Source organism: Podarcis liolepis (assembly GCF_965112155.1).
Source record: "Podarcis liolepis genome assembly, chromosome: 2".
Taxonomy (NCBI): domain Eukaryota; kingdom Metazoa; phylum Chordata; class Lepidosauria; order Squamata; family Lacertidae; genus Podarcis; species Podarcis liolepis.
The window spans coordinates 35,313,640-35,339,845 of record NC_139555.1 but is presented as its reverse complement, the minus strand read 5'-3'; the positions used below and the strand labels follow the sequence as shown (position 1 = coordinate 35,339,845).

The window sequence follows — 26,206 nt, the reverse complement described above, 5'->3', positions numbered from 1 at the left end:
CCATGGCTTCAGCTTGATTTTATTCCAAATTCTGAAAATGTCCGTATAAACATGAAAAGAAAACGCTTGTAAAAACTCAGTCTTCTGTTGTAGGAGGTAGCCAAAACACTATTTCCAGTGTAGAGTTTTAATCCTTTCATAGTGCCGCCTTAATCCAAGAGCAAGCCTGGCAGCGTATCACTGACTGAAACTAGGCCCTTTTGCATGCCAGTTCAGCTCCAAAAGTAGGTCATTGGCAGAAACCCAGAAGCAGAGCATCATGCATCTCAATCAGACAAACCATTCTGTGTGTTTAAATCCAGCAGCTAAAGAAACAAATGGTCATTAATCTTAAAATAATATTCCTGAAGTTGGCAGTATTTGCTGCTCTAGCCATGGTTTTGAAAGAACAGAATTTGTCTCCTAACCACTAGCATGCTAGATATTGGGTGATTGGGATACTGACCTGGAAATCCTCATAGATCAAACAGAAGACTTCCTACTTTATTTCATACTAAGCCCGAGTCCTTGAACATAATTAGAAATGCAGATATACAATTACTGCGAAGCCTAATCTTATTAGCTTTCTACGTCTTGGAATTACTAGCTTGCAAGTACACTAAGTATGCTTCATTAACAGGCTATAGAGGCCTTGCTACTTTTTAGTTGTACACCAAAGAACAAATATCCTTACCAATTCTTCTTATTATTTCCTCACTTTCATCTTCAGTGTTTGATTCAAATACAAGACAGTCGAAGGTGCTTTGTTCCGAAGACTCAGGTGAAACCCTATACAGTATAATGTATTGAAAATTATTCTTGCCTGCATTGCCAAATCAATCAGAACAGGTTACACTAAAATACACATCTGCCTATGCGGATTTTGCAGATGTATTATTAAACAAGACTGACACAATAGTGGATTAATTCCACTTCATTAGTGATGCTTCCTGGATGTTACATTATTGTGCAACGAACTTTAAAAGCCCTGTAATATTTGTGATGAGAAGTCACAGGATTTCAGAAGGAAGCTATGTGCACAGCATTGAAGGCAGGATCATATATAGCCAGCTTGAGACCCAACATCAGTACAAATGAATGCACAATAAAAGAACATCTGGAAGAGCCTTAAAACACAGCAGTCAGTAGGGTAAAATAACAAAGTGACAACACACAAAAGATTGGGCAAAGAAATACAACTGACTCCGAAAGCATGTAAGGATCTGGGCTAATCAGATTGGCAAAGGGAGGGAATCCCATAATGAGGTACTGATGACAACACTATGGGCAATAAATTTGATAGGCATGTGGCAGAATGAATCTTTGTTCATTCTGCCCCATCTTAAATTTAACACTAATCCTTTAAGCACACTGGCAAGCTGAGGTACTGCTAACACATTGCTTCTGACCTTTACAGGACCTGGAGCCTATCTCTTTGTCCAAACTTGGGGGCATATTTCATTGTGAAAGTGCTGCAGTTGTGATGCACCTGAGGTCAGGCTACAGACTCCAGTAGCAAATCTGGTGTTTTTCCCCCTTTATTTTTCTTCAGTTTTACAAAAGCATCAAAATTATGCTAATAGATGCATAAGCAAAGCCTGATCTACCAGTGGAAGATCAATGCTCTATATATACTTCAACCTTTTCAGAGATGGCACAAACCTTTACCCCAAACAATGCATGGGTGGGCATATTTGTAGTACAGTGGTATCTCGGGTTACATACGCTTCAGGTTACATATGCTTCAGGTTACAGACTCTGCTAACCCAGAAATAATACCTCGGGTTAAGAACTTGCTTCAGGATGAGAATAGAAATCGTGCTCCGGCGGCGTGGCAGCAGCGGGAGGCCCCATTAGCTAAAGTGCTTCAGGTTAAGAATGGACCTCCGGAACGAATTAAGTACTTAACCCGAGGTACCACTGTACTACTGCTGGGACGCGCCTAAGATTAAGGTAGTGACTGGGTAGCAGGTCTCAACCCACCAGCTGAAAGGCCAGCGATGGCTAAACTAGGCCAGGGTGAATTTCCTCCCAGACAACCCAAGGTGCCTTGGGGTATTCCAAATAGGATGGATGATTTTATCAAAATGAGAGGCAGACGTACAATAGAGTACAGTGGTGCCTCGCAAGACGAAAAGAATCCGTTCTGTGATTCTCTTCATCTAGCGGTTTTTTCGTCTTGCGAAGCAAGCCCATTGACGGATTAGCGGCTTTTAGCGGCTTATCTGCTTATCGGATCAGCTGATAAGCGGCTTAGAAAAAAAAGGGGGGGGGGAACCAGCAGGAACTCGCAAGACATTGTCGTCTTGCAAAGCAAGCCCATAGGAAATTCGTTTTGCGAAGCACTTCCAAAACTGAAAACTCTCGTCTAGCGAGTTTTCCGTCTTGCGAGGCATTCGTCTTGCGGGGCACCACTGTATGTGCTCAAAAGCATGATTTACATAGGCTCACGAGTGTATAGTAAGGGATTTCAGCAGAATTGTTGGCAGGGAAAACTGAACTTTGAAAAGATCAACTCGAACTTCAGCCTGCTCTAAATGCATTGCTGCCACATGCAATTACGCAGCCAGGGATAATAGAATCCTGGTGTAGTGTATCTCTAGGTATGTGGGTGGTTGTTATTTTTAACTCACACACTGCAGAAGGCGAAGAGATTGTTGCTGTCCAGACGTCGTCCCACACAGGAAATGTCTATATAAGAGTAACGAAACAGAACCTGGCAACAACATTGAGTGATCTGATAAGGCAGTGGCCTAGAACTGATTCTTTACAATTTTATGCTCTTTGTTTTCTAAATGTGTGTGCATGGACCATGATCCACACAATCAAATAGACATTTTGTTGTAAATTTAAACAAATAGCTCCTCTATGTGCAACCTATCTTCCAGTAAGTCACACACATTATAGGCAAGTTCTACCTAGCAGAAAGCAGCTAAATTCAGTGGCCTGCATTCTATGAATAATTTTGACATAAAATATTTAAATATAGTTAGGACAAGCACAAACAGTAAAGAAAAGTACTCTAACCTTTGAAGCAGCTTTCTCTTGAACAACGACTTCTGTTTCTTTGACGTCAAATAAAACCTCCTGCGAAAATATATTCCAAATGTTCGAAACAATAATAGGTAAGTAAAATGCACTGTTAATTGTCAAAACGCCTGCAACAGAAAATTAACAGATAAGGCCTGAGCATTTTGCTGTGATTTCAAGTCTTTTCCTCATTTTTGCTTCCTTCAACTTTGGAGTGATTTGGGGTAGAAATAATCACAGTGATAGCCTCAAACTGATCACTTAACAGACTGCATAATTTTCACAAAATTGTCGATGCAAACATTTTGATGTACGTCAGCCAAAAATAGTTGGTGTAAATTGACGCTCTCACCTTTGCCCTATTATAGTTCATAGCATTGACTTCAGTAGCTGTATATGGTTTTTTTTTAAAAAAAAACACAAAATAGTTCTACCAATCTATACGTTTGATGTATTAATGTATTCAAAAAAGAATAAGCTCAGTCTAACCTACCCCACAGGGTTATTTTGAGGATAAAGTTTGGGGGTAGGGGAGAAAGCAGAACAAGGTACACAAGCTTTGAGCTTATGGGAGGAAAGAATAATTTAAGCCCACTGCTTTAAATTATGTTCCTGTTTTGAAGCACTCACCTGGGTTGAATAAAGATGCACATGTGAGTAGGTTGCTACATATGAGCTACCCAGAAAACAAACCAGTAGCGGCCTTGAGTGCCTTCACTGGAACAGCAATTGACTTTCTCCAGCACTGGGGAAACACAAGTCGCATGCTATGCCAGCTCATTCTGGCAATAGGGTGAAAGGGTGAGCAGAACAAATGGCCTTATTTATTTACAAAGCTGCGTTTCCACCTCATCTTTAAGAGGGAAACGCTTGGACATTCTGAGCTGGTAGAAGAAAAGGGCCATGCACCTGATTAATCTCCCTTTGGTCCATTCATGTTTCGTAAGCGTTTCCTGGGATGGTGCAATGGCGCATCCGATGGTGGTGGCATCTTGCAGGTACAACAGGCCGGATTCAGCTAAGTTAGTGTGCTAGCATAAGTCCCACTAAGCAATGGGGCCTTCCCCCCTCTTCTCTCCCCATGGGATGTGGTTCCATAGGGCAAGCTGAAACACCGATGGAACAATTGGAAGAGCGCAGCATTGAATTCCTCCTGAGTAGCAGCTGCTCTTGCATTGCTGCAATGCATACTACTGTAGCTTGTAATAAGGTCTCAGCATTGTGGTCGTTTCAAAACACCTCCATCACTTGTTTGCTGGTGGGATCAGGCGTTGTTTTTAGAAAAGCTCAGTCTCAGAAACCCACAGTAGGTGAGTTGTTGGCCAGGCAGACAGACTGGAAGAGCGTAGAACCAAATTGTACAGAGAGAAGAGGCTGCGGCCCTGTATGTTTTCACTAAGATGGTGACACAACTTCAAACCTTTATGTCCATATTTAAATGGCAAGGACTCGTGCACAAGTAGTAAATTGCAAACATCAGCTTCAAGCAGTTTTAAGAGTAACTGTAAGCTGGGGTGATTGTCTGATTAAGCCCTTCCCTCTCTTTTCTTTTTTGACAGCTTCATCTTCCCACATATGCAGGAGAGAAAGAAATCTATCCTGTGTGTGTTTAATGGACTATAACCTTGAATTTTTATTTGCCTGCATTTCTTTAGCACCCCAATATAAAGCACTGTGCTCTGTCACTGAAATACAATCAAGGTGAAAAAGCATACAGTGGTACCTCGGGTTACATACGCTTCAGGTTACAGACTCCGCTAACCCAGAAATATTACCTTGGGTTAAGAACTTTGCTTCAGGATGAGAACAGAAATCGTGCTCTGGCAGCGTGACAGTAGCAGGAGGCCCCATTAGCTAAAGTGGTGCTTCAGGTTAAGAACAGTTTCAGGTTAAGTATGGACCTCCCGAACGAATTAAGTACTTAACCTGAGGTACCACTGTACAGGCAAAAATGCAATGGTCTTGGGGGATTAGGAGAAACATAAGAAGCTCTATACCATTCTTCTAAAAAAAGAATGGTAGAAAGGGGGGGGAAGGATCTCTTTAGCAGGTAGTGCATTAGAACTCAGGTCTCTCCTCACAAATTGCATGCCAACCTGACAGGAAAAAAGGAGGAGGTTGTTTAAGGAGCCAGGCTGTAAAGTATGTTGAGGAATGTGTGCTGTCTCTCCAAAACCTGACCTGTTGGTAGATTTATAAAGGTCTGCAACTAGAGATACGACCACCATTTGGGTCTCTCTGTTGATTTTGTAGCCTTCTGGCTGGAATAAAATCAATTTATGTACGTTTAGTGACTTGCAGTGTTGTTTGAAGTGGCGACTTCTGGCTGCTTCAATTAAGTGACTGGTTAAGAAACGTTCACTCAGGTCTCATATCCAATCTGGGACAGCAGTTCTATACTCATCAAGACCAGGACTAGGTCTGGTGGTATCTGACAGTATGGCAGAGGAAGAGGGCACACATTAGACACATTTTGATGGTGGGGTGCATTAACACCCCCCCCCCAAGAATTTAAATAATTTACATATCGCACAAAGGTACCTCAGGAATTTTTAAAATCTGAGATAGTCAACTCTCTTTCCACACGAACATGATTTAAGGGAGGGTTCTCAAGAGCTATTTCTAAAGAAATGTGCAACCGAGCGCAGAAGGCATTACGGAAACTGTTAACATGCAGAACTGAATGCCCAAAGAAGTAAAGCCTTGTAGTAAATTAGCCGGTTCAGGCAGGGGCTGATGGGAGTGTGTAGTCTGCAGGGCAGCAAGTTGGGGGGGGGGGGAAACCATAATGAATTGTTTGTGGTGAATGTGCCAAGCTAGGTTGCTCCGCTCCTCCTCACTCTTCCATTCCCTGAACCAGCCTTGCTCCTCCTGAACCATTGTTTGTAGTTTGTTTCGCTCCAACAAACCACAATCTGTAAGCCAAGGCCAAACTTTGGCAACAGGTCAAGGTTTGTGGAATGTTTGATGGAAACAAATCATGACCTCTGGGTTCAGATGCCGAACGGTAAGACAGGGATCATAGTTTGTTTTCGTCAAGCATTTCTTGGCAGCTTTCATATGAAATTGTAATTCCTAGACTTGTAGAAGGGGGTATTATATTTAGAGTATTCTTTCTCCAAAAGATCTACCAGAATTGTCATCACTATACTGCACAAATTCAGCAAATACAATTAAAGTTTCAGTATTTAATAGCTTCTCAGATTCACTAAGTTTTTTTGTGAATGCAATTATCTGCTTGCTGCTATTTTGTTTCTTTCCCTTCCACAACGATGAATACTGCTTAGTTGTCACAAGGCATTTGATCAAAGGAGGAAGAAAAGAAATACTCCTTCAGTTCCAAGTAGATTCTTTATTTTTTCCTCACAGGCTATAGGAGTACAAAAGTTGGGCCTGTCTCTCATCTTGGGTTCTTGACTGGAGAAGCTCAATAATTTTTGCGTACATCCCAAATTGGAGGGCTTTTGGTTGCTAGGCAAAAGCGTCCTTTCCTTTGAGAGACCTGCTTAAAATTTGGTTAGTTTGCTGGACTAGGGCTAGAGAGATCCAGGTTCAAATCTCACCTCAGTCACGAACTTCAGTGGGTGAATTTGGGCCAGACACCATCTCTTAGTCTTAACGTATCACAAAGGGTTATTGAGAAGATAAAGTTTGGCGGGTGGACAACAGAACAGAACACTGCCTTGGGCTTACTTGAGGAAAGATAGGGGAAGAATGAATTTTAAAAAAAGGTTTGACTCTCCCACCTATCAATAATTTTGCCCTCATAACCTATAATCTGATTTAGCAATTCCTCACAAAGAAAGAATGGGCAAAGAGTTATTGCGGTCAAACTCCAGTCTGCTTAAAATTAAAAAACAAACAAAACTTGAGAGAAAAACCAAACATATGCAAACGCAGAAATATACAAGAATGCATCTAGCAACAACTGTATGCCCTACTCGTGGGCCAGTCTCCACATTCTGGAAAAATGTCTCCACATTTTGGACTGTTAAAGCAGGAAACATACCTGTCGTGGCAAACGTTTCTCTAAAACCATAGGTATGCCTTGGTCTAACACCTCTTTGCTTCCATACTGAAAATAAGAATCGGAAAGGTGTAACAAAAATAAAAGACATAAACCAACAACAAGGAAAGCTAAACAATCCTCCCTTCTCTGTGCAAGACCCAGTCTCACCTTTCCTACATTGACGTGGCCTAAGTACCGCAGGTTGTACAGCAGCCTGAGGAGAAAATGGCCGAAATAATTAGTCCACAGTGTCTATAAGTAGCTCATTCATTTAGACCAGGGGGAGGGGATGGCAGTTCAAGCGAAACAGGCCGATACCAGAACAAAATGTACATGGTGTGCAACAATTGTGACTGGCGTGTGCACGCTTATGTGGCTGCTTTTCTCCACAATAATCAAGCGGTAATTGCACACACCAAAATGGATCTCCTTCTTTTGGGTATATAATGAGAAAAGTGCCCATTTAAACACACACACACTAGTCACAATTGAGATATATATTGTTTAACCATACCAGAGTGTAAAAACGTAATATGTTAGTTGGCCCCGCTGGCTCTCCACGATAACTACTGGCTCTGAGCAAGAGGTCTGTGCCACAAGAACAGGCTCTGAATATGTGCACAACAACTGAAGTGGAATTCCTAAGTTGGCTTGACCTTAGAAACTGCTTTACCTCACTCCCCACTCACCTCAACTTCCACTGAAATCTTGTTTTGAATAAACATTCACAAACTTTTTATTGATAATAATCAGCTAAATAGTTTGAGGATCTATACAACTTTGTAACATGCAGAAAACAGCATTCTTAGAGAAACCAAAGACTGGAACTGAGGGAAGTCGTGGGGGGGTGGGGGGGTTTTGTGTGGGAGGGGGAAGGGAGGAAAAATGGGGAAAACAAGGATGATATGTTTTTGGATAATATGTCTTGTTATAATTTTGAATTAAAAAAAAAATAAAAAAAACTTTCACTGAAATCTTATGTGCCTTCCCCTTTCAGTCCTCCTCATTTAACAGGGTGTGGGCAGCTATTCTCTCTTTGGTAATATGCAGGGTTTTTTTTCCAGCCTGAACACACTGGAACTCAGTTCTGGCACTTCTCAGGTGGGCACCGTTGCCATTATAAGAGAACAAGGGAGGCGTTCATGGTGGGTTCCAGCACCTATTTTTCCAGAAAAATAGCACTGGTAATATGGACCTTCCAAATCTTCCTCCCAGTTTGGCGCGGGATTTTACTTTCATGTCCCTTCACGCCCCTAGGTGGCTCAAAAGCACACACCCCGTCGTAAACATAACACTGTTTTGCTGCTGTTGTGTGTCTCTCTCACGAACCACGTGGTGATCAGCCTAGAGCTGTGTGGCAGGTGGAAAACAGCCCAAGGACCGCAACGTTCCCACCTCAATTACAGGCTGCATTCAGAATGAATCCATGCTGACTACCTTTATTGTTACCGATTGCCGAAAGCTGGAGCCTGCAACCATTTTGCCACCGCTCTGCTCCCCTGGCAGCCCCTACCTGCCCCCGTGCAAGCACCGGTCCTCTTTCTTTTCCTTGTGCGTGTGCTCATGCTGGAGCTGGAAGCTGGGGATTTTCTCCTGGAGGATTTTCAGGTAGGGGAGAAGCGGCTTGTACATCCCTCCATCGTGCCACTTCCAGCGGATCAGGCGGAAGCTCAGAGGCTTGCCCTTGTACTTCTGTAGCACTGTCCCAGCCTGAAGAGAAACAGAAAGGTTGAGAGCATGGGCAAGAATTTCTAGCACTGCTCACCTGGCACTAATCCCAGTTACAGAGGTTACAAGCTTTTTTCTGTGCTGTTCCCACAATACAGTGGTACCTTGGTTCTCAAATGCCTTGGTACTCAAACAACTTGGAACCCAAAGTGTTTGGGTTGCGAACCTTTTTCGGAAGCTGAACGTGCTCCATTTTGAGTGTTACACTTCTGATTTTAAGTGTTACGCTTCTGATTTGAGTGCCACACTTCCGTTTTGAGTGTTACGCTGAAGGCTGTCTGTTTTTGCTATTTATTCTGCGTTTTTGTTTTTGAGGGTCTTTTTTTGTGACTGTGTGGAACCCAGTTCAGCTATTGATTGATTGATTGATTGATTGACTGCAGTACATTGTTTATCACTTTCATTTTATGGATCAATGGTCTTGTTAGATAGTAAAATTCATGTTAAATTGCTGTTTTAGGGGTTTTAAAAAGTCTGGAACGGATTAATCCATTTTGCCTTACTTTCTATGGGAAAGTGCACCTTGGTTTTGGAACGAACTTCTGGAATGGATTAAGTTTGAGAACCAAGGTACCACTGTACATAAAGGAGCACATCTTCATATTTTTCTCCCATAAGGAGGAATGGATCCAATAGAGGGACTGGTACGTTCAGTCTGGGAAAAACACAATTCAGAGGCAGTATGACAGCCACCTTGAAATATCTGGAGGAGCGTCACATAGATGAAGGAGCAAAGTTCTTTTCTGGTGATCTATAAAGGCTCAAACCAGTGCCTTCAAATTACAAGAAAAAGGATTCAGGCACTAAGTTCCAGAAAGAACTTCCTGACAACACAAGCAGTTTGTCACTAGAAGAGATTGCCTTGGCAAAGTGGAAGTTGTAACTCTGTGAGTGGTACATTACAGTGAATAGAATTCTTTAAGGGAAGGAATGTGTTTCAAATGTGCTTTAAATATATGGCGTCCACACAGCCTGACTAGACCTGTATGGGATTGCACAGTCATTAATTTCCATCTGTCAGGCAACTCAGATCTAAAACTTACATGGAAAGCATGAACAAAGCTCCCGGGATAAGATGCCCCAGCCCCCCACCCTGACAGAAATACACGTAAGCAAACAGCTTGATTTGTTCAACTTTGCTATACTCAGAGGAATCACAGTAAAAAATTTCTCTTGATCCAAAAAAACCCCCGCTGAAATATTTAGGTGTTTGTTTGTTTTTGTTTTTAAAAAACCTAATTAATTGTATTACTAGCTCTATCACAACTGTCTGAATACTGAGGTTCAAGCAAGACTGGGCAATTTGTTTATAATATTAAGCTGTGGTTTCTCCACTGACTGCAGTAGACAAGGAGTCTATAGCTTGCCGTGGTTTCAAGCAGATTCCTATGCCTCCCCAATAGTTGTCTTGATCCCCACATTTCTCATACCTATAAACATTGTAAAAGAAAACTTTAAAAGTGAGCAAACCACTGGTATCAATTTAAGTTTCTGAAATTCTAAAGTAATTATAATAATTCTATTCATTCTTGCAGTGCAAATCTCTACACTTTTTAGAAAGAAAGAAAGAGAAAGACATTTTGTTTCCCAGTCTTTCTGTATCCCTCCCACACCCTCAATTCTTCACCATGATCTCCAGGTCAAACACCAGAGCTTTAGCTCTGCACAGTTCCCATAGCAACACCACACAGCCATCTCTTCTGCTCCTTTCTCAGGATCTCAGGCAACACAGCAGCCTTAGTCCCCCGAGATCAGAGCGTTCCCTTTCACACCTGTCCATTGCATGCGTTCCTCAGTGAAGATCCATTTATCTCATCAATAACATCTCCAACCAGCACCACCTCATCCACTGCTGCCTGGCTTTGGGGGAGCACATTTACGATGAAAATCCGTCCATCCAAATATCTGTGATGAGAAGAGGGAGAGGAAGGGGTGGAGAGAGACAAGGCAAGGGCTCGCATTGAAGAGTTGAGGTACCACATACCATATTTTTCGCTCCATAAGGCGCACCTGACCATAAGGCGCACCCAGTTTTTAGAGGGGGAAATCAAGGAAAAAAATATTATTTCCTCCCCCCCCCCCCAGCCCCAAAGAGCAAAGCCAGCAGGATCCCACTCGCTGTCCTGGCTTCCTCTTTAGCCGCGCGCAACCTCTCCAGCCGGGAGAGGCTGTGCGCGGCTATGGCAGAAGCCAAGACAGCCAGCGGGATGGATTCCCCGTCATAGAAAAGCCCACAGGAGCCGTGCACCCTTTAAGGAGCGCACAGCTCCTGCGGGCTTTTCTACGAGGAGGGAGAAGGGACTGACTGGCCACGTCAGTCCCTTCTCCCTCCTGGGGAAAAGCCCGCAAGAGCCGCACAGAGCTTGTGTGTGGCACTTGGGGGCTTTTCCTGCCTGCCTCCCCCCTGCATTCGCACACACATTTTCCCTTACTTTTTAGGAGGGAAAAAGTGTGTCTTATGGAGCAAAAAATACGGTACTTGAGCAAAGGAAGGAAGATCACAGGGGAAAAAGAAATGGTGAATGTCTTTTAAAAGAGATTTCTTTCTTTTGCTCAGAATGATGGGAAAATAATAGATTCCACACCAGGGATAGGGAACTGGTGGCCTTCCTCATGTTGTTAGACTTCAACTCCCATCATCCCCTAGATTAATGGCGATGTTTGTTGGGGCTGATGGGAGTTTGAGTCCAACAACATTTGGAGGGCCAGAGTTCCCCATCAACTACTCGTTCATACAATCTTATTTTCTGCATCTATAGGCTGCCTTTCAGGGTTTCTCTTTTCAACGTGGTTTCCAACCACCACCACCTTTAATGTTAACCAAACTAGCACAAGCTCCCTGAAGATGAAAATGGCATGGTTAAGATCAACCCAAACTGTGCAAGCGAACCCTCACCCAAGCAGCTTGCTTTGTGGATTTCTTGTCCACTCGGCTGCACTAGAAGAAACCACCCACATGATTGGTTGCTTATGCAAACGGTGTCTTTGGCAAACATGAGAAATGGGTGTAGCATTTTGTGGGTCAGGCTTCACCAAAGCCCCCTTCATTAGAGGCTCATATGTAGGTGGTAAAAATATGTACTCAATCATTGGCACTGCGCCTCTTCTACTTCTGCAAAATTCTACTTCTGCAAAATTATTAGGGCAAAAAGACTATTTGGCTCGGATAGCCCACAGCGTTTAAAACCAGCGTTAGGTTGCACAAAGACAAGGCACAACGGAAATCCTTTGCAAGCCAGAGCGCAGCAGCTAATTTGCACATCTGTTGTGTACCATCAAGGTAATTGCACAGGCTTGATGGATGCCAAAACTGGCAGACACATTACCATTCTTGAGAGACATCCTTTTATGAAATGCTTAAGCCTCATGGGGATGGGAATCTCAAACGTGAATGAACAAAACTTGGAGCTGGCTCCTCAAAAATAATGAATTGCTAGACGTTAACTGTGTAAGCCTCCCAGCAATTTATTGTACATCACTGTTCTTTCTTTGTACATTCCTTTTTATGAAGCATTTGTTACTAAATAATAAAAATGATTTTTAAAAAATTGAATAATTATTGGAACTCTTCTTAGCTGGTTTCTGTGGCGTTTGCACTTATTCCCATCTGATTTTTTCCTTCTGCAATGCTGTTGATTGGGATTCTTGGGGGTTTACAAGCTCCTCTCAGAAGTGCTCTAAAAGGCCATGTACGGCCTGAGGACTACATGTTGCACAGTAGTAGGCTGAACTCCCTTGTCAACACTAGGATTTCTACCTTGCAGAAAGTGCTAATCTTTATTGCTAGGCACAGGCTCAGGTCACGGTTTGTCAAAGCCGCTGCTCTTAAGTTACAAATAACCAAGGGCGAGGGCACTCAGTCATTCTGAACGAGCACAGTATTTGCTACTGGGTACAGAATTCAGCATATTGAAAATGACAGGCTTTGTTTTTAAAATCCAAGTTTATGGTTACATTTTTAGTTTGCCTTCCCTCCAAAGAGCTTCACAGAGCTCCCCTCCCTTCCTCCTCACAATAACCCTGTGAGGTAGTTTAGGTCAGGCATAGGCAAACTCGGCTCTCCAGATGTTTTGGGACTACAACTCCCATCATCCCTGATCACTGGTCCTGTTAGCTAGGGATGATGGGAGTTGTAGTCCCAAAACATCTGGAGGGCCGAGTTTGCCTATGCCTGGTTTAGGCTGAGATATAGTGACTAGCCCAAGTTTGCTCGGCAAACTTTGCAGCTGAATGTGCATTTGCACTTGAATCTCCAGCGTTTTATAGTCCAACTATCAAACCATAGCGGTTTCCCTTTGTATCCTTTTATGGCTGCAAAGACTAGCACATTTGCAAAGTCAATCAGGATCCGATATGGTTTCAAATAGGATGGGGGACTGTGTGTTAAGATTCCATTGCAGGGGGCTGGACTAGAAGACCCTCTGGGTCGCTTCCAACTCTACAAATCTATGATTAGTCTGGATGAATGTGGGCAATGGCTGGTGAAATCTCAGAAGTCAGGCAGGGAAGTGAATGGAATTTCCAGGCCTGGGAGAGGCCCTGCCCCTTGCCAGCTCCATGCCTTTAGCACAAGCGGAATACACTCCACAAAACTGTATCAGGCTGACATTCGTTTCAGTGACCAACTCTTATTGTTCCCTATGGGATTTATCTTACAGATCCAAACCCGGATATTTATTTAAAACAATGGATTTTGTGCAGAGGAAGTTCAAAGCAACGTAAGGATGTGCCAGGTCTCTTACCTGAGCACCATTCCCAGCTCCCTGCAGGGGACAGTTTCGTAGGTCAGGCACACCTAGAAAGCAGTATTTATCAGTGTGGTATCCAGCAAGCTTGAATAAATCCTCCTTCAGAGCCTTGGTGTAGATGAGAAATTTTGCTTCTTATAGGGGTGTTGGCTTTAAAGGAAGGCGGTGGAAGGCCCTGAAGCCTCAAGTTCTCCATTTATCTGCAAAAGGCTCATTGGGATGATGCTATACCGTGTGACTTCAGGGTTAGAGGCTTCTAGTGCAATCCACTTTTAGATATCACCACATCTTAAATTAAATGATCCCTAATCTGCAGAGCAAATGATCCAAGCCCAGAGATGCTGCTAGACTCAGACAAGCGGACAAAGCACAGTCTTGCCCTGTCTTTACTGATAACACACAGCAAAATAATAAAAATAAAATCAGCCACAGGCCAGTGTCACAAAGCCAAGGATGGAGAATTTCTGATTCTCCAGATGCAGTTAAGACTTCAACTCCCATCAGTCCCCTGTCATTACTACCAATAAACAGGAATAATGGGAGTTGAAGACCACCAATACTTGGAGGGTCACAGTCCCCATCGCTTCATGAGGTCAACCTGAGGCTTATTTTGGTAGTGCAGAAGATATAGAAGCATGATTAGTTGCACCAACAGGGTAAAGAACTGCTTCTATCCGTGGGCTGTTAGGCTGCTGAATGAAAAGATAACAAGGCAACTGACTTTGGGGTTTGGTGGGTGCGCATCAGTAAATGAGGGGAATTAAGACTAAGAGAGCTGAGTGGAGGGGGTGCTCGTGTAATCTCACTGTATACAAATTGTACAAGTGACAATAAAGTATTTCAATGTTTCAGTTCAGAAGTACTTCAAATAACGTACCACAGACCCTACCCCAAATACCACAAACGGCAAGATACACACACATTTTAAAACAGCTTAGATTGATGCAAACTGGAATCCTTGTTCTGTGGCCTAGCTGAAGCCAGAGCCCTACAACATTTCAGTATAGCTGAAGTTGTCAAAGTACAATGATTTAAAATTCTAAGTGTAGCTGTCAATGAACTCGGGTTCTGACTCGGTTCAGAGGGACATAGGGTTCAAGTTTCTCAAATAGGACTTTGGTAAAAGGTTGAATGAAAGACCCATAAAGCACTTTAAAAATTCACAAAGAGCCACAAGAGAGATCCCAGAGGTGTTACCATTTCCCTGCCTCAAACCTCCATGCTTGTGAGACATTAAAATGTAAATAGAAAAAAACAACCACATAAACATAAAGTTCCAGTCCAGAGTAGAGGCGCCATTTTTGGCCTGTTGCTACAGGTGTGAAACAGATGGTGCCATCCCTATCTGTAAGCAGCAAGATGGGAGAATATCATGAATTGTGCAAAAGGGGGTATTGAGAAAGAGGACTAAAGCTTCTTACCGGAAGTTGCCAGCTTTCATCCAAGAAACTGGAATTCTACAAACAGAAAGAATGGCAAACTATGAGAGGTCAAGCCAGAGGTTGAAAGGAAAGATGGGAAAATACAGCTATTAATCCAGCCTTTGCCAGCCTTGTTCAGACTACACGTCTTGTCAGAACCAGCCAGGATGTGCTCCCTGGAGCTGCTGGGAGTTGTAAATCAAAACATCTGGAGGGTATTAAGCAGTGGAAGCTGCATGAAACTTATGTCCCCAAATCATCAACTACTGTACCTGCAAATCTAGGGAGAAATTCATGTCTGTCACCACCAGCATCAGAGAGAGGAAAGGCTCTGGAAGGAGGAAATAAGAGAATCAAAAATTGCTGCCAGATTTCTGACCAACTTTATATATTCATTTATCGGTAAGTCAAGGGACACACTGAGAACACGAACCAAGAAATCTCAAACTTGCAATGGAAGCAACTCTCCCTAAAATAATATTTGAGCCTTTCAAAAACGTAACCAACACCAAACAAAGGCAAGTTTCTCAGCTGGCGCCACTCACTTGTACCTCACGCAGATTGAACGGGCAAACGTACCAGAAAATAAAATCTTTACAAATAGTAACGGTGGTTCCCACAGATCAGCTGCATCATGCAGGTGTGTGAGGTCACTCAGGTTGCACCAACAGGTTGAGAAGGCGAGATGGGAACTTTGCTCACAGGCTCAATCAAGCCGTATACACGAGAAGGATTCAGCAGCTGCTTACACAGTTAGAATTGTGTAGAGGTCTGCAACCCCTCCATAGCTACTCTGGGAATCTAAAGCAGCAGATTGGTGGTGACTCTGGATCTAAGCACATAGCTGGAAGCTTCAGACAGTCACCTTCCTATGAAGCTATACATGTCACACTGTCAGCTTGTAAGTGACATCTGTGCTGCTCTGAACCATATGAATCTCCATAGATTTAAATAATTTTTTAAAATATGAGGCAGCGGCTGTGTGGGACTTGCATTTCCCCAAGCAATTACCTGCCTCTCCTCAGGGAAGCCTGCCTCACACCCAGGAACCACGGCAATAAGGTCTCATCGCCACTTAACATTCATCTCCTCAAACCAGAGTGTGGGGAATTCAGTGTCCAGAATTCAACTGCCTTCCAGGTGAAGTTGTTAAATGAAGCCTGACCCCAGTAGCTGATCCCACAACAGTGATAAGGAAAAAGTCACTAAAAGCACCATACAAACAGCTTTTGGGATGATATTCTAATAGAAAATAGGTAAGGAAATGCCCTTTTCTGCACTTTAATCCACAACACATTACCCTTCCCCAGAGAAAAGCACTAAAAGGAAGTATGGCTCTTTTCTCTTCTCGTTCCCAATAAGGACACTGCAACCTTGGCTATGAGCCAAACTGTAGTTGCCCTCACCTTCATGCCTCCTGGTGCCACTGAGATCTGCTTCCCATGTAATGAAGGCAAACACGTGTTTACCACTATTGTGTGCGCATATATTTAGAGACCCATGGCTAGTCCCAGCTCCCTGGGTGCTTAGAACATAAGAAATGTTGGAAATGTGTGTTTGTCACATACACACACAAAGATTTAAACACATACATTAGAGACCTTGACCTCTTTGGAAGGATGTAAATAAAATGACCTAATAGAACGTGGCAAAGTGAGAAGCAGACTTCTTTGTTGCTGCACATGGACAATTATTGGTGGGAGAGGGAAACAGAAGGGAAAAGTCACAGATCAATCCTCAGCAATACTACAGAACACTAACGTTTACTATTTACAACAACATGATTGAGGAAAAAGCTGAGAAGAGGAGTAACGGAAGAAAAATGTGGAAACAAGACAAAAGGGAGTAACATAAAACTCAAAACAGCAGAATCCTGTAACTGATCACCCTTAATGAAGTAACAAATAATAAGCCACAATTTTAATGAGTCCTGAAGAAGATTCAGTTGCTTGCATTTTGAAAGGCTCGTTATGGGAAAACCTGCCAGTGTTACTTAACACACACACACACACACACACACACACACACACACACACACACATTTTTGGTGCAAGAATGTGCAAGCTTATGAACGGCATGAAGGCTTTCATCCTATTTTTTTAGGCCTCCAGACAGCAATGGCACAATCTCGACATGTCTGGCACTTCAGAAACCTATATAATACATTGCCTAGCTGGAGGTCAAGGATGATTTTAATAACCCCAGAGCTCAAAACAGATGTTGTTACATACCACACAGATAGTGCCTCCAAGGCAATCATGAAACGGTGCATCTGCCTTGCCAGCAAAGCTTATAAAAGGACCTGACAATCTGTGAGTCCAGAAAGGAGGGTGTCACAATGAGAAAGACAAAAACCAGCCACTGATGTGGAGGGAGGGCACAGCAGAATTCACTGGCAAGGGAAACGTGGAGCTACCAGAGGCTGCATGCCTTTTCACAGGTAGAGGGCCTCAGCAGCATCCTGGATGCCACGGGTTAACAGGGCACACAAAGAACTCAAGTCTACGGCCTTAACCACCTTATCACCTAGCCTTGTTGTTGGATGAGATTCCACAGTGGGGCTGTGCAGAATATCATATCTACATTGGTCCTGCAACATGCCTGTACTTTATTGAAACAAATATGCCCATTCACAACTTTATAATTAGCAACCTTGGGGATGCTAGGGTTTTTTTAAAACAAACAAACAAACATTAATTGCATCCTTTTAATAATAAAATTCGGTTATTATGTAGCCAATATGCAACACATCACTGGGCAAACTAGACATGTTGGCAACAGACTTGTGTGTCAGAAAGTTTCCTGATTCCTTATAAAAACTGGAGGGGGCCATTTAAAGTGCTACATTGACTCTGCCCCTTACCTGGGCATCATTTGCCCTATACATTTAAAACAGTATCATACCACTTTAGGCTAAGGGCATTTAGACTTGTTAGGACGCTCTGGTCCTAGGTTAGGACACCCCTGTTTAAGATGTATGGTGAAGATTGGCCCTTAACACCAGTGCAGAATAAATTTAGACATCAAGAATGCTGCCATTGAGCTCTGGTACCTTTTCAACTTTGTACAGTGCAGAACCCAGTAATTCAAAAGCAAGACTGTTATAAAGCAAGGCACAATAAATTCCAGTAACATGCTGTGCTACAACAGAATGCATAATGACTCTCAGGGCACTTGTTATAACTTCCAGAGGCAGCCATGTTAATGCATTTTGTAGCCAAGCAGCAAGGAGTCTTCTAGCACCTTAAGGCCTAATACATTTAATATAGCACAAGCTTTTGGAGAATAAGAGTCCACTTCATCAGTGTGATGACCTGCTTTCTTGCACAACGCAATGAGTGGACAGAGACGACTCTTACCAGATAAGTCTTCATTGCCTAGGATGGAGGTCATTGGATCATACCACTGAAATAAAAACAACTCTGAATAATTATAATAATTTAAATAAGTTGACCACAAAGGTACATACACATCAGGAACAGGAAACTATTATTAACCATCATAATATCTAGAAAGGAGCATTAATTTAGGTTTGGGATTTTAGGGTCGTCGTCCCCAAGTTTAGGAGATAAGTATTACCACTAGCAGGATCACAGGAAGCTGTCTAACACTAAACCAGGACATTGGTCCACCTCAATCAGTACTATTCACACTGACTAGCAATTGGCTCTCCAGGGGCACAGGAAGGAATATGCCACATCTACCTGTAGGTGGAACTTGAGATGTTCTGTAAGTAAAGCATATGCTTTGCCGCTGAGTTACAGCTCTTCCCCAAATGGGGCCATAGGTTTAACTGCCAAGTTATAATGAACAATTGCAGATTCTTTCTGTTAAAGAACATTAGCCCTAGACTGAGTACATTTAAAAATCAGCACTGGTTTCAAGATTATAAACATGGTGAATACAGGAATATTCCGCAGACCAGGTCTTTAGCAAAGCACCTACTAACTTATGTGTCCAATCAACAGAGGCCCCAAGAAAAGAGCGTAACAAAGACAGGTATCTGAGTACTCTTATTATTCAAAATAACTTCTCCTTTTAATTGCTCTGAATTACGTCATGTCCCCACCTCAAGCAGCCTGGAAGATCTGATCAACTGCTTAACAGCAACAGCTAGTAACTTCCTATTCAAAGCCAGGCGCAGGAAGTACCGCCCTCGTCCTTGTGCTGTCAGCACCTTCTCACAGGAATTAGTTTTCTCAATCATCATTGACAGGAGGGTCATGCTATAGGAAGAAAAGACTTTGTTATCATGGGGTACAGAAACAAAAACCACGTTCAAGTCACTTCAAATGGAGATATTTCAGGGTGAAAAAGTTATGCGCCCCCTGCCATCCTTTCCTTGATACCACCCCTCAAAAGTCAGCATGAAGGATTCTGGGAATTGTGACTCCCCTGTGAAGCATGGGTGAGGGACTGGATCCGGCTGGCAGGTCAGATTCCTAATACCCCCCACTCCCACCACAGGCCAACTTGGACAGGGGAGCAGGACCACCCATCTGTCAGTCATCTGGCATCATGGTGATGTCAGTGTGACTGAGAGCTTTTAAAGTTCAAAGACAGTCCCTATAAAATGGAAGTCTAAAGGAAAATGCCCATTGTGTGAGACACACACACTCTTGAACTTAAAAGAAGCTGATGCCAAACAACCGTACGGGTATTATTACAAAAACTATGAGCACCTCTAATTGTGGGGCGACCTCAGAGTGTAAGAAGAACCCTGCTGGATCAGGGCAAAAGCCCATTTAGCCCAGCATCCCATTTCTCAGAGCGGCCAACCAGATGCCTATCGGACAACCAGACGGCCACAAACAGGATATGAACACCATAGTTACTCATTTATGGACATCAGATGAAAAAAGAAGAATTGTGAGAGGAGGATAAAAAAAGCAGAAAATTAATAAAAGCCTGTACAGTGGTACCTCAGGTTACATATGCTTCAGGTTACATACGCTTCAGGTTACACACTCCGCTAACCCAGAAATAGTGCTTCAGGTTAAGAACTTTGCTTCAGGATAAGAACAGAAATCGTGCTCCAGCGGCGCGGCAGCAACGGGAGGCCCCATTAGCTAAAGTGGTGCTTCAAGTTAAGAACAGTTTCAGGTTAAGTACGGACCTCCGGAACAAATTAAGTACTTAACCTGAGGTACCACTGTAGCTGTAATCATGCTTATATACCGAAAGGTAAAGCAGAAAATCAAGTTCCTCTTACTTTTGCAGTATCATAAAGTACTACTACAGGCCACCCACCTGGGATGGGTTACTTGCGGAAGCTGTTCCAGCCAGTGCCAATAGTCCTTTCTCTTGAACCCCAGAACGGGCTCTGAGGAAGACAAGACGACTTTCCTTTAGGAAGAAAAGCAGCACAGCAAAGTGCTGCATCGCACAACCAAAGATTACAGACACCATTTCCTTAGCACCAGAAGGTGCTCAGTTAGAGCACATTTACAGTGGACACATTCCTTGGGGGTTCAGGGCGCTGCCAGGAAGGGTCTGGTTCACTCTGTGCACGCATCAGCAATCTGTGCATGGTGAAAGGCTGGCAAGTGTGAAGTTTTCTACTGCAACACACACCAAACGCCTTTGCCCCAGCAGAAACTGCAATTAGATTTTGCAACTTATGTAAATTTCTGATATCTGCAACAAGACACGAATCCCTCTCCCACCTCGGTCTCTGTACTGCAGTGGTCGTCTACATTGCCACTGCAAACTCCCTCATGGGACATGGCTGATCAACCCTTCAATCCTCAACAATTTTAAACAGCATTGATGGAAAGAACCCTGGAAACCCTACTTTTGGAAGGGTACTAAGACCTCTGAAATATAAAAATTGCAGTGGTCAGAGTTCTTTGGGAACAATAAAAAGTACAGTCAAACCTTGGAAGTGGAATGCAATCCGTTCCAGAAGGACAATTGACTTCTGAAATGTTTGATTCCCGAGGCGCAGCTTCTGATTGGCTCTTGCAATCGGAAGAGCCAATCGGAAGCTGCTTGTCTGCCGCGTTGGACGTTCAGCTTCAGAGGCACGTTTGAAAACTGGAACACTTACTTCCGTTGACGTTCAGGAGCCGAAACGTACGGCAATGGAGACGATCGGAAACTGAGGTGTGACCGTACAATAAAAGTTTTATGAGATTAGTGGTCTTAAAAGGGCTGGAAAAAAATTAAAAAATGTCTTTTCCTGGCTACAAAGGACCCCAAAGTAGCCACCAGATGAACCTCTCTGGGAACAATATTCGGCTACTGAAGTGTCATCATCACCACTGCCAGCAACAAATCAGACTTAGGGCCAGCATCATGGGTGGGCATCACTAAGCACTTGCCTAAGGCCCACACCTCAGGAGGGGCTCAGTGACTGGAGCCCCCGGGACCTGCTTCTCCTCTTCACCACTTATCTGCTTCTCACTCTTGCAAGAAGGTGGTGGTGAGAAGGAGGTGGAGCTGCCACTGCCTGCTTGCTCACTGGGTCTGTTTGCCATGTAAGCAGGTGGAGCAATGATGAGGCAGAGGAAGCAACAGTAGCTGGCAACAACAGCAGGGAGGGGGCAGATAGGGGGAGGGAGTCGTGCCCTGGGGCCCCCACCAGCAGAGATGGCGCTGGCTGCACCTTACCTGGCAGTGAGATCAGCTTCACAGGGCTAGGGCCTCTGAAGTCAAAATCCAGGGAGATGCATATAGGAGGAGGTGAACTTTCAGGGATTATTATTACTTATTATTATTAAAAATACTTCTACCCCACCTTTCCTTGTAAGGCTGGTCCTGTCCCACTACTGCCCCCAACTGCAGTGCAACCTGCTCTCTGCAAAGGAAAATCTCCATGCACAGTACTGTCCATTTTTGGTACAGAAAAAGCCACTCACGTTTTATTCCTTTGCGAAGGATCATTTCCAGGACCTCACAAAAGGACTGTAAGTGTGGGGAGGTGTCTGTGTAAGGGCTGCTGCTCCCCTGAAGGTTGAGGATACATACTGCAAGAAGAGAGAGAGAAAGGTTTCAAATACAGACTGGCAATAGAATGAGTTAAAATCTAATATTTGTATTTTTGCTATACTTTTCTTCTCTTAAGCTACCAAAGCCCTAATCGATAAGACTATAGTACAGAGCTCGGGAAGGTAACTTTAAGAAGGGCAATTCCCCAATCCCACCCTCCAAAGAAGAAGAGTTAGCTATCATGCCCTGATGCTACAGAAGTCACCAACTTCCCAGCTCCCCTTTGTCTCTGGGTTGGCAATTGGAGGGGAGGGGGCTAGATGGTGTACCCCACACAGCCGAAATTAGTCCAGGGCACCTGGTTCCTGACTTCTCTGAATCAGAAACCACAAGGCTACTCCTTGCCTGATCAAGGCATGTACAGAATCTCCGAGAACACAACTTTGGGTGTCAAGGCATGGTCCGAGGCACATTATGCAACCACCTTGCTAAAGCTCTCTTTTCCTTTTGCCAGTTCTCAGAACCTTTGGGGAGTGGGGGGTATATTTCAAATAATTTGAAAACTGGGAGGTACTGTTCCTATTTATAGAAAGGTAGCCTTCTTTATCCATCTGCAGCAGCAGAAATAGAAAAAGGTTTTGTGGCACCTTGAAGACTAACAGATTCCAGAGTTTAACACACACTACATCAAGACTTTCTTCTCTCTGCCCTGAATCTTCCAGCATTTGACTTCCCTGAATGTCCATGAGTTGTAGTCTTATGAGAAAGAAAAAAACTTTCCTGTATCCACTTTCTCTGTGCCATACATAATTTTGTAAAGTTCCATGGTCTCCTACTTGCCTTTCTCTAAATTTTTAAAAAATCCCAAATGCTGCAACTTTTCTTTACAAGGGAGTTGCTCCCTCCCCCGTCATTTTATTCATCCTTTTCTTAACCTTTTCCAACTCTAAAATATTCTTTTTGAGATGAGGTAACCAGAACTGTACACAGCATTCCAAATGCAGTTGTACCACATATTTGCGGTATTATATTAGCAGTTTTACTTTCAATTCCTTTCCTGGTGATCTGTGGAATTTGCCCTTTTCAAGTCTGCTGCACACTGGGCTGGTGTCTTCACTGAGCTATGTACTAGTACCCCAAAGTCTCTTGTCTTGGTGCATTACTGCCACTTTAGACCCCATGAGCATATAAGTGAAATTAAGCCCCTTTTTTGCCCCAGAGTGCATCACTTTACACTTGTTTGCACTGAATTGCATTTGCCGTTTTGCCACCCACTCACTCAGTTTGGAGAGGTCCTTACAGCACAGTTAGCCCCAAGATGTTCTCCTGATCAATCCCATCTGAAATGAAAGGCAGCTCTCATCCATTTCAGAAAAACCTCCCAGTGCACACAGTGCATATCATGTTTTATTTTATGTCTCTTACCCACTTCTAGTGCTGTTGGAGCCGAAGGGCTATAAAGAACTATTTTAAACAAATAAATAATTAAATGTGATGGAAGCCCTAGCTTAAGCAAATATTGACTGTTCTTTAGACTGCTGTACTCCACCCATTCATTCCACTTGAGGCAAATTTGAGAAAGATGTTCCCTTTCAACAAAGCTTCTCTTTTACTTGTTGGATTATCAGAGCAGTGGATCTAATATTTCACCATCACCACCCAGCCCACAATATGATGTTTAGGCCAATTTCCCCCCTCTTTCTACTTATATTCCACCCTACCTCTAAAGAGCTTCGGGTGGTGTATGTGATTTAGCACCCCCTCTATTTTATCACAATAACCCGGCGCAGAGAATAGCCCAAGGTCATTGCGTGAACTGCACAGGTGACAGAGGATTTGAACCCTGGACTCCAGAATCCCAGTCTAATGCTCTAACCATTACATGACACTGGCCATTCCTCTATAGTTTATTTTGGAGATATCAGTTTATGCTAAACTAATATTGAGTAGAGAGGTGGACGTGCACCTAGCTGTATACAGTATAATGGAGTAAAAAATAAAAAAATAAAGCAAGAGGCGACAACATTAGGAATTAGGGTTGCCACCTGTCCTGTATAATACAGGTCCTGTATTTCAATGTAAAATGCTACATCCACAGAGAAAAATAATCTACCTTATTTTTGTATAAATGTAAGCTGCAATCATATGCATGCTTACCTGGATCAAGCCCCGCTGAACACTATGGGAATTACGTTTGAGTAAACATGCATAGGAGTGTGTTCTGTTATAGTTCCTTTTTAGTATTTCCCTCTCCAGAAAAAGTGTTATGTGGAGCTCCAGTGACTGCACACTTCCTCCCCAGTAAGTTGTTCCCATAATAGTATAATTTCATTATCTAGATTCTAGAACAAACATGGCAATAAGGAAGGAAGACAGGTGTCCCTTAGTTACGTGTTTGTCTCTTTTTCTGGAATCAAAAGTGGTCACAACTTCAGATGGGGCTTTAAATAAACTGACCAGATACAAGTACTAAATATTTTTTTTCCCAAAGCATGGCAGAGTAGAAAGGATTCAAAAGTGAGGGAGTGGAGAGATATTTCTTAGTTGCATGCTGAGGACCCTCCTAATATAAAAATGGAACATTAGAAGCTGTCTTATAACATTAGTCCCTCTAGCCCAATATTGTCAACACTGGCTGGCAGCTGCTCACCAAGGTTTCAAGCAGAGGTCTTTACCTGCACACCCTGAAGATGCTGGGGATTCAACCTGAGACTATCCTGTATGCAAAACAGATACCCTGTCACTGAGCTACAATTCTCCAACACAAAAAAGGGGATTACCCCAATCTGCCTTCTGGAACATAACTTGACATCTGTCACAATAGCATCTAAGCAGCATATATATCACTAGGTGATATCACTCTTTGAGGGAGGTTTTTCCCTTAACAATCAAGTGGCGTATAATTTTTTTTTTAATGAACTAAAGAAGTAAGTAAATAAATAAATAAAACTCTTTGTAAGCATTTGCTCCCAGGACAGTTACCTCATAGCTCCCGAGCTTCTATTTCCCATTTCTCCGATGCCCCATAAAGTTAAGGTGAGCGCAATAATAAAGCCAAACTTAAATCGACTAAGTTAGGTTAAGATCCACTGTAATCACTTGAGATTCTCAATCAATAAACACGTTTAGGATGGGGAGTTTTTACGCTTGAGTACGGATCTCTTCGCTCTGACACTTTTTAAAAAACACATTTGTTCCCCATGGCAACCAGGGACAAAATAAGAATATAACTCTACCTGACTCCCCATCCCTATGGAGAATCGTGTGGCAGTAACTACACACCTGTATATACCCTGACCGAAAGATGCGTGTACGGTTCTCGCACTTTTTCTCATTCAGCCAAAACCTAGCACCCCGCCCCCTCCAAAACCGCCCCTCTCTCTCCGCTCGTCCCCTCACCTTTTAGCGTTCCCAGCAGCGGTTCTTTGGCACTCATGCTGCCCTCCTTCGCCCGCCCCAACCTTCAGCAGATGTTAACTTGGAGCAGCTTCTAGCGAACCGCCGCTTGCGTCTCCACCCAGTGGAAACAGACCTCAAGCAGCCCCTTCCGCAAACACAAGGCAGCGTTCTGGGAGAGGCCATTATCCCTGTAAGCGGGGGGGGGAGGGAGAGGAAAAATAGAACGAGCAGGAAGAAGTGAACATTTTGTGGCTTGATGGGCGGGGGCGCGGGAATCAACTGGGGAGGAACACACCGGCAGGTTTTGCAGTTGTTATGAATATTTTACCTAGACCCCGGAATAATGATTAAATGCTGGCAACTGCTCCCCCTTCTCCCCCTTTTAGGCCATTCCGCCAGTTTTGGAACGTTGATATTTCGCCCGCAACAAGTCCCGAGCCCGAGGCGCAAAGACTTTAGCTGCTTGAAACGCAGTTCGCTTTCAGTGGGTTTACTTTTAGCCGAAGGAGACGGGCACTGCCGGATTTACGTATAAGCTAAACAAGTTATAGCTTACCAGAAAAATTTGAAGGAAAAAAACCTGGATGTACATTTCCAAAATATAAGATAAAAAACAAATAAAATAAAACCTACATAGAGCAACGGTGTTTTGTGTTGTGTAGGCTCCTATGATGTAAGTATGGACCCCGCCTGCTATCCTGCTCCCTAAAATATCACTGGTTTGCTCTTTTCTTTATATAGGGTCCCTACATTCTGCATGAATTGGCTGCATGGCAACATGTTCTTTAGATACCCATAAATTACCATATAGCATATATTTAACACACACAAAAACAGTGACAATTTGTTGACAAAGGACAGCTGGACATATAAAAGGCTCCATTACCTTCAGTAGCTTAGGGCCTCATCAAACCTAAATCCAGCTGTGGAGACAAGGGTCATTTTCTGCCATGTATACTTAC

At 43.3% G+C, this 26,206-nt stretch overlaps 1 protein-coding gene and 1 long non-coding RNA gene across 2 annotated transcripts; one reads left to right on the top strand and one right to left on the bottom strand.

The window, feature by feature from the left end:
* Position 1: 1 nt before the first annotated feature.
* On the bottom strand, positions 2 to 25,408 carry LOC310699551 (uncharacterized protein). Its single transcript, XM_083487623.1, has 16 exons — positions 25,245 to 25,408; positions 21,776 to 21,883; positions 20,166 to 20,238; positions 18,985 to 19,141; positions 18,275 to 18,320; positions 15,188 to 15,246; positions 14,916 to 14,951; positions 13,489 to 13,541; positions 10,519 to 10,651; positions 8,532 to 8,728; positions 7,187 to 7,232; positions 7,019 to 7,084; positions 3,007 to 3,066; positions 2,613 to 2,695; positions 674 to 768; positions 2 to 305 (listed from the first exon to the last, which is right to left on the bottom strand). The coding sequence occupies exons 1-16, from the start codon at positions 25,279 to 25,281 to the stop codon at positions 271 to 273; spliced, it is 1,284 nt and encodes a 427-aa protein (XP_083343749.1). The 5' UTR covers positions 25,282 to 25,408; the 3' UTR covers positions 2 to 270.
* LOC310699631 lies at positions 25,301 to 25,801 on the top strand. Its single transcript, XR_014522174.1, has 2 exons — positions 25,301 to 25,434; positions 25,631 to 25,801. It is a non-coding gene; the product is annotated as an uncharacterized lncRNA (long non-coding RNA).
* Positions 25,802 to 26,206: the final 405 nt, after the last annotated feature.

Bases quoted from the DNA above. Each gene is read 5' to 3' on its own strand.
- LOC310699551 (XM_083487623.1), bottom strand. From the start codon at position 25,281: ATGAGTGCCAAAGAACCGCTGCTGGGAACGCTAAAAG. The intron at 8,729-10,518 runs GTGTGAAAGGGA...GTTTCTCTTCAG, and splicing joins GGAACGCATGCAATGGACAG to GCTGGGACAGTGCTACAGAA. The intron at 7,233-8,531 runs GTAGGGGCTGCC...TTTTCTCCTCAG, and splicing joins CGGTGCTTGCACGGGGGCAG to GCTGCTGTACAACCTGCGGT.